At 27.7% G+C, this 11,776-nt stretch overlaps 1 protein-coding gene across 1 annotated transcript; it reads left to right on the forward strand.

The window, feature by feature from the left end:
- Positions 1 to 8,328: 8,328 nt before the first annotated feature.
- Positions 8,329 to 10,500, forward strand: LOC122509721 (trihelix transcription factor GT-2-like). The gene is made up of 2 exons (XM_043623952.1): positions 8,329 to 8,623; positions 9,927 to 10,500. Exons 1-2 carry the CDS (start codon positions 8,503 to 8,505, stop codon positions 10,454 to 10,456), a joined length of 651 nt encoding a protein of 216 aa, XP_043479887.1. The 5' UTR covers positions 8,329 to 8,502; the 3' UTR covers positions 10,457 to 10,500.
- The last annotated feature ends 1,276 nt before the right edge of the window (positions 10,501 to 11,776 follow it).

Genomic DNA, 11,776 nt, shown 5'->3' on the forward strand with positions numbered 1-11,776 from the left:
ATTTTTCTAAAAGCAACTTTGCTCCCTTCTGAAAATTATTCCTCTATTTTCTACTAATTTCGACAATCCAGCGCCACTAATTTCGAACCAATAAAAAAATTTCCTTTCCTTTCTATCCAAAAAATTAGTCTTCCAAAAACACGAAATTCGTTTTTTCAAGCCAGAGATTTTAGACTCAAGTACTTGTTGTTAGTAATTTTTCTAAAAGCAACTTTGCTCCCTTCTGAAAATTATTCCTCTATTTTCTACTAATTTCGACGAACCAGCGCCACTAATTCCGGGACAATAAAAAAATTTCCTTTCCATTCTGTCCAAAAAATTAGTCTTCCTAAAACAAGAAATTCGTTTTTTCAAGCCAGAGATTTTAGGCTCAAGTACTTGTTGTTAGTAATTTTTCTAAAAGCAACTTTGCTCCCTTCTGAAAATTATTCCTCTATTTTCTACTAATTTCGACGAACCAGCGCCACTAATTCCGAGCCAATAAAAAAATTTCCTTTCCATTCTATCCAAAAAATTAGTCTTCCAAAAACACGAAATTCGTTTTTTCAAGCCAGAGATTTTAGACTCAAGTACTTGTTGTTAGTAATTTTTCTAAAAGCAACTTTGCTCCCTTCTGAAAATTATTCCTCTATTTTCTACTAATTTCGACGAACCAGCGCCACTAATTCCGGGACAATAAAAAAATTTCCTTTCCATTCTGTCCAAAAAATTAGTCTTCCTAAAACAAGAAATTCGTTTTTTCAAGCCAGAGATTTAGGCTCAAGTACTTGTTGTTAGTAATTTTTCTAAAAGCAACTTTGCTCCCTTCTGAAAATTATTCCTCTATTTTCTACTAATTTCGACGAACCAGCGCCACTAATTCCGAGCCAATAAAAAAATTTCCTTTCCATTCTATCCAAAAAATTAGTCTTCCAAAAACACGAAATTCGTTTTTTCAAGCCAGAGATTTTAGACTCAAGTACTTGTTGTTAGTAATTTTCCTAAAAGCAACTTTGCTCCCTTCTGAAAATTATTCCTCTATTTTCTACTAATTTCGACGAACCAGCGCCACTAATTCCGGGACAATAAAAAAATTTCTTTCCATTCTGTCCAAAAAATTAGTCTTCCTAAAACAAGAAATTCGTTTTTTCAAGCCAGAGATTTTAGGCTCAAGTACTTGTTGTTAGTAATTTTTCTAAAAGCAACTTTGCTCCCTTCTGAAAATTATTCCTCTATTTTCTACTAATTTCGACGAACCAGCGCCACTAATTCCGAGCCAATAAAAAAATTTCCTTTCCATTCTATCCAAAAAATTAGTCTTCCAAAAACACGAAATTCGTTTTTTCAAGCCAGAGATTTTAGACTCAAGTACTTGTTGTTAGTAATTTTTCTAAAAGCAACTTTGCTCCCTTCTGAAAATTATTCCTCTTCTTTCTACTAATTTCAACGAACCAGCGCCACTAATTCCGAGCCAATAAAAAAATTTCCTTTCCATTCTATTCAAAAAATTAGTCTTCCTAAAACAAGAAATTCGTTTTTTCAAGCCAGAGATTTTAGGCTCAAGTACTTGTTGTTTGTAATTTTTCTAAAAGCAACTTTGCTCCCTTCTGAAAATTATTCCTCTATTTTCTACTAATTTCGACAATCCAGCGCCACTAATTTCGAACCAATAAAAAAATTTCCTTTCCTTTCTATCCAAAAAATTAGTCTTCCAAAAACACGAAATTCGTTTTTTCAAGCCAGAGATTTTAGACTCAAGTACTTGTTGTTAGTAATTTTTCTAAAAGCAACTTTGCTCCCTTCTGAAAATTATTCCTCTTCTTTCTACTAATTTCAACGAACCAGCGCCACTAATTCCGAGCCAATAAAAAAATTTCCTTTCCATTCTATTCAAAAAATTAGTCTTCCTAAAACAAGAAATTCGTTTTTTCAAGCCAGAGATTTTAGGCTCAAGTACTTGTTGTTTGTAATTTTTCTAAAAGCAACTTTGCTCCCTTCTGAAAATTATTCCTCTATTTTCTACTAATTTCGACAATCCAGCGCCACTAATTTCGAACCAATAAAAAAATTTCCTTTCCTTTCTATCCAAAAAATTAGTCTTCCAAAAACACGAAATTCGTTTTTTCAAGCCAGAGATTTTAGACTCAAGTACTTGTTGTTAGTAATTTTTCTAAAAGCAACTTTGCTCCCTTCTGAAAATTATTCCTCTATTTTCTACTAATTTCGACGAACCAGCGCCACTAATTCCGGGACAATAAAAAAATTTCCTTTCCATTCTGTCCAAAAAAATTAGTCTTCCTAAAACAAGAAATTCGTTTTTTCAAGCCAGAGATTTTAGGCTCAAGTACTTGTTGTTAGTAATTTTTCTAAAAGCAACTTTGCTCCCTTCTGAAAATTATTCCTCTATTTTCTACTAATTTCGACGAACCAGCGCCACTAATTCCGAGCCAATAAAAAATTTCCTTTCCATTCTATCCAAAAAATTAGTCTTCCAAAAACACGAAATTCGTTTTTTCAAGCCAGAGATTTTAGACTCAAGTACTTGTTGTTAGTAATTTTTCTAAAAGCAACTTTGCTCCCTTCTGAAAATTATTCCTCTATTTTCTACTAATTTCGACGAACCAGCGCCACTAATTCCGGGACAATAAAAAAATTTCCTTTCCATTCTGTCCAAAAAATTAGTCTTCCTAAAACAAGAAATTCGTTTTTTCAAGCCAGAGATTTTAGGCTCAAGTACTTGTTGTTAGTAATTTTTCTAAAAGCAACTTTGCTCCCTTCTGAAAATTATTCCTCTATTTTCTACTAATTTCGACGAACCAGCGCCACTAATTCCGAGCCAATAAAAAAATTTCCTTTCCATTCTATCAAAAAAATTAGTCTTCCAAAAACACGAAATTCGTTTTTTCAAGCCAGAGATTTTAGACTCAAGTACTTGTTGTTAGTAATTTTTCTAAAAGCAACTTTGCTCCCTTCTGAAAATTATTCCTCTATTTTCTACTAATTTCGACGAACCAGCGCCACTAATTCCGGGACAATAAAAAAATTTCCTTTCCATTCTGTCCAAAAAATTAGTCTTCCTAAAACAAGAAATTCGTTTTTTCAAGCCAGAGATTTTAGGCTCAAGTACTTGTTGTTAGTAATTTTTCTAAAAGCAACTTTGCTCCCTTCTGAAAATTATTCCTCTATTTTCTACTAATTTCGACAATCCAGCGCCACTAATTTCGAACCAATAAAAAAATTTCCTTTCCTTTCTATCCAAAAAATTAGTCTTCCAAAAACACGAAATTCGTTTTTTCAAGCCAGAGATTTTAGACTCAAGTACTTGTATTTAGTAATTTTTCTAAAAGCAACTTTGCTCCCTTCTGAAAATTATTCCTCTATTTTCTACTAATTTCGACAATCCAGCGCCACTAATTCCGAGCCAATAAAAAAATTTCCTTTCCATTCTATCCAAAAAATTAGTCTTCCAAAAACACGAAATTCGTTTTTTCAAGCCAGAGATTTTAGACTCAAGTACTTGTTGTTAGTAATTTTTCTAAAAGCAACTTTGCTCCCTTCTGAAAATTATTCCTCTATTTTCTACTAATTTCGACGAACCAGCGCCACTAATTCCGGGACAATAAAAAAATTTCCTTTCCATTCTGTCCAAAAAATTAGTCTTCCTAAAACAAGAAATTCGTTTTTTCAAGCCAGAGATTTTAGGCTCAAGTACTTGTTGTTAGTAATTTTTCTAAAAGCAACTTTGCTCCCTTCTGAAAATTATTCCTCTATTTTCTACTAATTTCGACGAACCAGCGCCACTAATTCCGAGCCAATAAAAAAATTTCCTTTCCATTCTATCCAAAAAATTAGTCTTCCAAAAACACGAAATTCGTTTTTTCAAGCCAGAGATTTTAGACTCAAGTACTTGTTGTTAGTAATTTTTCTAAAAGCAACTTTGCTCCCTTCTGAAAATTATTCCTCTTCTTTCTACTAATTTCGACAATCCAGCGCCACTAATTCCGAGCCAATAAAAAAATTTCCTTTTCATTCTATCCAAAAAATTAGTCTTCCAAAAACACGAAATTCGTTTTTTCAAGCCAGAGATTTTAGACTCAAGTACTTGTTGTTAGTAATTTTTCTAAAAGCAACTTTGCTCCCTTCTGAAAATTATTCCTCTTCTTTCTACTAATTTCGACGAACCAAAGCCATTAATTCCGGGACAATAAAAAAATTTCCTTTCCATTCTATCCAAAAAATTAGTCTTCCAAAAAAAAAGAAATTCGTTTTTTCAAGCCAGAGATTTTAGACTCAAGTACTTGTTGTTAGTAATTTTTCTAAAAGCAACTTTGCTCCCTTCTGAAAATTATTCCTCTTCTTTCTAATAATTTCGACAATCCAGCGCCACTAATTCCGAGCCAATAAAAAAATTTCCTTTCATTCTATCCAAAAAATTAGTCTTCCAAAAACACGAAATTCGTTTTTTCAAGCCAGAGATTTTAGACTCAAGTACTTGTTGTTAGTAATTTTTCTAAAAGCAACTTTGCTCCCTTCTGAAAATTATTCCTCTTCTTTCTACTAATTTCGACGAACCAAAGCCATTAATTCCGGGACAATAAAAAAATTTCCTTTCCATTCTATCCAAAAAATTAGTCTTCCAAAAAAAAGAAACTCGTTTTTTCAAGCCAGAGATTTTAGACTCAAGTACTTGTTGTTAGTAATTTTTCTAAAAGCAACTTTGCTTCCTTCTGAAAATTATTCCTCTATTTTCTACTAATTTCGACGAACAAGCGCCACTAATTCCGAGCCAATAAAAAAATTTCCTTTCCATTCTATCCAAAAAATTAGTCTTCCAAAAACAAGAAATTCGTTTTTTCAAGCCAGAGATTTTAGACTCAAGTACTTGTTGTTAGTAATTTTTTTAAAAACAACTTTGCTCCCTCTTAAAAATTATTCCTCTATTTTCTACTAATTTTGACGAACCAGCGCCACTAATTCCGAGCCAATAAAAAAATTTCCTTTCCATTCCGAAGATTTTCTGAAAAAATATTCACGTTTTAAGAACTTAGACAAAAAAAAAGGAAAATTGAAAATTTTTAAAGACAGGAAATGTTTTTAAATTACGTAAATTGTACATTCCTACTCCTAGCGAGTAACAGATTACAATCCAAAAATATTTAACACGGAGCAAACTCGTCCTACAATTTGTCAATAATAATTGGTCAACTACATAAGTTTTAGGATTTGCAAAATTACAAAATTTTAATTTTTAAAGGACAGGTAATTTTTTTAATTAACGCATATTGTATTTTCTTATTTCTTGTGAGTAATTAATTACAATCCGAAAATTGTTGACAGGGAGCAAAGTCGCCCAACAATTTGTTAATAATAATTGTTCAAGTACGTTCGTTTGAAGATTTGAAAATTTCCAAATTAATTTTTGAAAGGACAGGTAATTTTTTTAACTCACGCGAATTGTACTATCTTACTCCTAGCGATCAACAAATTCTAATACAAAAATATTTAACAGGGAGCAAAGTCGTCCAACAATTTGTCAATATTAATTGTTTAAATTAAAAATTTTTTTTTTCAATTTAGATTTGAAAATTTCCAAATTTCAATTTTTAAAAGACAGGTAATATATTTAACCAACACGAATTGTAGTTTTTTATTCCTAGTAAGTAACAAATTAGAATCCAAAAAAGATTAACAGGGAACAAAGTCGATCAACAATTTCTTAATAATAATTGATCAACCCAGTAAAAAAATAACGAATTCAAATGGATTGAAATGAATGAAGATTTTTGGTAGAGAGCGGGATTCATTCAAGCTCTTTGTATATTCGATTGAATCCGATTAAATTTTCCTGAAGTTGTGCAAACGAATTCGCATTTGTAAGAAATGACCAAGGCATGCATTGAATTCGTGTTGACGAATAAGTTCATCGAATGTCAAAATTTTTTCCGAAAATCTTTGGATTTGTTTGCTCCCTCCTCAAACCTTTTGAAAAATGTTTTTCTCCTTGAAAGGAAACTAGAAAAACATTAGTTGACGAAGAAAAAAATTTCCTGTTTTTAAAAATTTGCAATTTTCCTATTTTTTTTGTCTAAGTTCATCGATTGTCAAAATTATTTCTGAAAATCTTTCGATTTGTTTGTTCCCTCCTCAAACCTTTTGAAAAATGTTTTTCTTTTTAAAAGAAAACTAGAAAAACTTTAGTTGACGAAGAAAAAAATTTCCTGTCTTTAAAAATTTGTAATTTTTTTTTTTTTGTCTAAATTCACCAAACGTCGAAATTTATTCCGAAAATCTTTGGATTTGTTTGCTCCCTCCTCAAACCTTTTGAAAAATGTTTTTCTCCTTGAAAGGAAACTAGAAAAACTTTAGTTGACGAAGAAAAAAATTTCCTGTCTCTAAAAATTTGCAATTTTCCTATTTTTTTTGGCTGAGTGCATTCAACGTCAAAATTTTGTCTGAAAATATCTAAATTCATCAAACATAAGTTTTTACAAAATGATGAATTTGTTGTTAAGAAAGCGTCAAATATTTTTTGCTTTACGTAAAAATTATTGTAATTACTTTTTTAGGTTTTGCTGATAATTGTATTGTATCTGTACATTTTCTGTTTTATAGAATCTGAATTTATTTGAATTTTTTCAGATTTTAAAGATTAATATCAATGGAAATTAAAATCTAGTGGTAGCTTAATATGCAGGATTTACTTTTGCTTCAGAAATAGTAACGTAAGATTTGATTCAAGTTCAATTAGTTTTAATTAGAATCTAATTTTACTCAAATAACTGACGGAAATGTTTTAATATTTTATGTGGAAAAATAAAACAATGTTTACATATTATAGTGTATTATATATTATTATATAAAATTATAATATACATTTTTTTTTAAATATTTAGATCCTAAAAATTACATATTAATATATTAACTATATACATGACGCATTCCTAAGGAATGTATGCAAGAAGCAAACGAATTATAAATTATTTTATTTCTTTGATAAATTAGACAATATTTTAAGTATAATTAGTACAATTTCCAAAATTTTGAAAAAGTTACATAATTGAAAGTTTATAAAAAAAACTTGTGCTTATTTAAAAAAAAATTATAAATCTTGAAAAATAATTTTTTCTCTTTAAATAAATAGTTCTCGAATAAATAATACAAAACAGTAGTAATTGATATTAATTAAAAAATATATGAACAATAATTGACAATTATTTTAATGAAAGCAAGTCTTGAAGCAATTTGAAGTCGATTTAAATTGTTTCCTCGTCTCTGGTTGCCTTGGGGTAAATTCAACATCTTTTGGTGTCCATACCCACTTACAGAAAGCTAACAAAATTGTTTGAATTATTAAAATTTGATTATTATTTTATTTATTTACATAATTAAGTTCTATAATTTAATGAAAAATTAAATTAAAAAAAAATTGAATTAAAAATAATTATTTATAACAATTACAATTCAAATTTTTTATTTTAGAACCATAATAAAAGCATTAACAAGAAAAATAAATATAATGATGTAAAAATAATAAAAATTCAAATAGTGTAAATAATAATAATAATAATAATAATAATAATAATAATAATAATAATAATAAATAATATTTGTAAAATACAGGAATGTATGAAACGTTAAAATAAAAATATACAATTAAAACAATTATTTATTTACTACCATAAATAAAAAGAAAAATAATAACTAAATAAATAAATAAATAATAAAAAAGACAAATAAAAAAATCTGCTTTGTACATTTTTTAATAAATTATTTTTCCCTTGCTTAAAAAATGTGAGTCGATTTAACTTTTATACCCTTTAAATTGAATAGTAACTTTTTTATTGATTTATTTTACAATTAATTTTCATTTATTATTATTATTATTAAATATAAATTATTAGTAAATATAAATAATGTAAGAAAAAAAAAATTATTGAAAATATAATTGAAACTAACCTCAAAATTGGTATCCATTATTATTCTCATTATTTTTTTTCATTAGAGAACTGTTGACACTTAATCTACATAATTAATTAACACAGGCAATAACTTTGTTATCGACGTATGATACATGTCGTGTATATGTCGGTAAAGTTTTATCACTGTTATTCTTCTGTGCTTTCTAAAAATCTACTTCGGCTTCACCAGACAAGTTTTAGAAGAAATTAGTAGTTTTTATTATAATACCTGAAATAACAAAAATGATAAGCATCACGGGCATAAAAGTAAATGAAAATGATCAGTTGGTTGAAAAGGATGGTCGCATCTTATGTTCAGTTGTAAATGAAAAGGATGGTAAGTTATACATTTCTTTCTTCTCAGACATCACATTTGGACTTTTCCAATTTTTCTACTTAAACTTTTGTTGTGTATCTCATTTATTTTTATAACACCCTCAAAAAATAATATATTATTATTTCGGCAACTACTTATTGCATGGTTTCATTTTCGTAAATTTTAGGTTCCATAGGAGAAGCTTTCGTAAAGAAAGTTTACTTGCAGAGCTTATTGCCAAAAGAAGACATGTTAAATCAAGTGCAAAATTCCGTTGAAAATCGTGAAACCAATTGTTCAATGGAAGCAATAAATGATCTCATGGATTCTGATGAAGAGATTGTTTCCGGAGATGAACATGCTGTGGAAGGTAACAAAGTAGTGTATAATTTATTATCCAAGAAATTTATTTTAAAATTATCGTTACATTGAATTTACTATTTACAGGGTTCCTACAGAATCAAACTGAATCCAATGAGAGAACATTTTACTTAAAACTAGAAATTCAATTTTTCATAACTGTAAAATATAAGAAATTATTATGAAAATGATTTCTTCATGTTTTATAATAATTAATAATAATTATTAATAAAAATAATTTTTAATAATTAAAATCATTATCAATAAAATTATTATTTTGAAGAATTTTTATCTAAAATTCTTCTTTATATCGATTTTCTTTTATAATTTTCGAAAAAGTTCTTTGACAATTTTCAAATTCATTTCTTTAAAATATTCAATTTTACGAAATTTCAATTATTCGTAAATTCTTTAATTAACTAAATATTAGAAAATAGAAAATAAAAATAATATTAAAACAACTCAATTAAACTTTTTCCAAAAAATTAATTACACAATTCAATTACTTTTAAAATTCAAGCTCTATTGCATTTAATATTCAGTAATTATCTAAAATTTTAACTGAAGTTAATTTTTTTGAAATGAAAATCAATTTTTATTAGAAAATTCCACTAGAATTCAATTATTTAAATACAAATAAAATGCAAATAAATAATTTAATAATAATATGTAATATAAAAAGTTTTTAGTAAAAATGTTTATTTCAGTATCTTATGTCTAAATTTAACGTTGTTTTCAGTTAGTTTGATAAATATTGATTTTCCTATATTTTCTTGTCGTTTTAATGTATATTATAATACTTTTTTTATTAATTAATTTATTGGTATGTTTACTCTCTTAAATTTAATCAGTGAAATTTTTACTGTATACCAATTAGTGATTTACTTTTGTCAAATTTCAATTTCGATCAGTCAAATTTCACTAATTTGCAATAAAAAAGATTGCAAATCAGTAAAATTTGACTGATTTAGGTAGCCAGAAGTGAGTTACTGAATTAATTTATGATAGTATTCGCATTGATTTTATTCCGACGATTTAAATCAGTGAAATTTCACTGAAAATCAGTTAAAAATATATAAAACTTACAATTAAAAAATAACTAAAATTTCCAATGTGCGTCACTGAAAATTTCAGTCTGTTTTTAATTGGTCAATCGGTGAAAAATGACTGATATTTCAATCTTATTTGACTGATTTTTAGTGAAATTTTATTTATTCAAATCTGATCTTCAGCAAAATTCCACTGATTGAGTTTTACAGAATTAATTTAAATACTACTTAAAAATTTTAATGTAAAAAAAACATTTTTTTCAGCTTTGGAAAATGAAAAGAAATGGCCCACCGAAAAAGTTAAGTTTTTACTCAACGTTTATGAGGAAGTTTGGGAAAATCCGGCCAATAAAAAAAAGATTCCTAAATCTTTGTGGGAAATTGTCACGAAACGGTTAAACGAGATTGGTGTTAAATGCTCTGTTAAAGATTGTACTGACAAATTTAAGAGCCTGAAGAAAACGTACAAAAATCAAAAAAAAAAGAAAGAAACTTCTGGGGAAGGGAGGAGTACGAAATGGGAACATTACGATGCCATGCATAATTTGTTATATAAAAAGCCTGAGATGAATCCAGTCGCTACTTCCTCTAACATAACTGGATTTAAAAAAGGACTAAAAGAATCGATCAATGGTCCGACTGATGTTTCAAGTGATGCTGAGGAAAAAATAAAGCAACCACGTAAAAGGAAACATCAATCGGACGTAGAAAAAGTTCTGGAATTTATGAAGGAGAAGGAAGAAAAAAAGGAAAAGTTCCTAGAACGTTTCTTGTCCGTGTTGGAGAAAAAATAAGTCATATTTTAGTACTTGTTAATTGATTGGTTTCCTTATCGTCAATTTATTGTGAAAACTTCTTTGTGATTCTTAATTTTTTATTACTGATTATTAAAATCATTATTATCAATATTAAAATTCAATATTACCATTTAATATTTTACTATTGAAAACTGAATCAGTGAAATTTGACTGATTTACATCGTGAGAATATAGAGTCATTAAAAATCAGTCAAATTTCACTGATTCAGTTTTAGAGAGTAATTAATTTATTTAGTAGAGGTGTGCGAAAAGCTCGAATAGCCGAGCCGAGGTTCGAAAAATGAAAAGCTCGAAAATACCCGCTCGAGCTTTGAGCTTTTTGCACACCTCTATTATTTAGCATTTTACATGAAGTTTTTACATTAAACTTATTTTTCTTATTTATAAGTACTAGCACTGTACAACAGCCTATTTGACAATGTTTAATGTTTATCTATTATTATTATTAATTGTTAGCCTTTTTGTATTAGTTGAAATACATGTAATTACTTTCAATACCTATCATTATTAAAATAAATTTTTATTTTATAATTTGAACTACTTCCATCACATTAAATATGAATTCTTCATTATAATTTTATAAAATGCAAAAAAAACTATTGGCCTACATTATCCCAGGCAGAGCGAACACTATATCTTACAAGAGTTACTTCTTATCCCTATTTTGAGAAATAATATTATTTGACTGATTTTCAGTAACTATTCTCACGACTTGAATTAGTGAAATATTACTGAAAATTAGTCATTTGTCACTGATTTGCCAATTAGAAAAAGACTAAAGTTTTCAGTGACGCATATTAAAAATTTCATTTATTTTTTAAATGTCCAATCAATTAAAACTGACTAAAATTTCTATCGTTTTTATCTGAATTTCAATGAAATTTCACTGATTTAAATCGTGAGAATAGTCACTCATTTTAAGTCTAATATCACTAATTTAGTTTAGAGAGTAGTTTCTTATTAATATAATACACTATTTCTTAAATTCTTTTTTCAGACAATTCTTCAGAAAGAGACATGAAAATAATAGACTTAAGTTTAATAAATTTTTTCCATAATGAATTCTTCTAACGAGGGACATGTCCGTCTGATGAAAATATTACTCGAAAATATTACCGTAATATTACACGATAATATAAAATAAATAATAGTTTATAAGTAAATAAAAGTAATTTTTTTATAATCGTATAATAGGGGTGGCTAGCGATTCTATGCAATTAAACTGTACAAAACAAACAAAAATTTCAACACAGTTAATGCTGAACGTGGAAACTTCGCAAAATTTTACACACAGGA

This window comes from Leptopilina heterotoma, unplaced genomic scaffold (genome assembly GCF_015476425.1).
Source record: "Leptopilina heterotoma isolate Lh14 unplaced genomic scaffold, ASM1547642v1 Lhet_12, whole genome shotgun sequence".
Classification (NCBI taxonomy): domain Eukaryota; kingdom Metazoa; phylum Arthropoda; class Insecta; order Hymenoptera; family Figitidae; genus Leptopilina; species Leptopilina heterotoma.

What these genes read in the sequence shown, in the direction of transcription:
- LOC122509721 (XM_043623952.1), top strand. Translation starts at nt 8,503, where the DNA reads ATGTTAAATCAAGTGCAAAATTCCGTTGAAAATCGTGAAACCAATTGT. An exon ending in AGATGAACATGCTGTGGAAG is followed by an intron (nt 8,624 to 9,926) that starts GTAACAAAGTAG and finishes CATTTTTTTCAG; the next exon opens with CTTTGGAAAATGAAAAGAAA.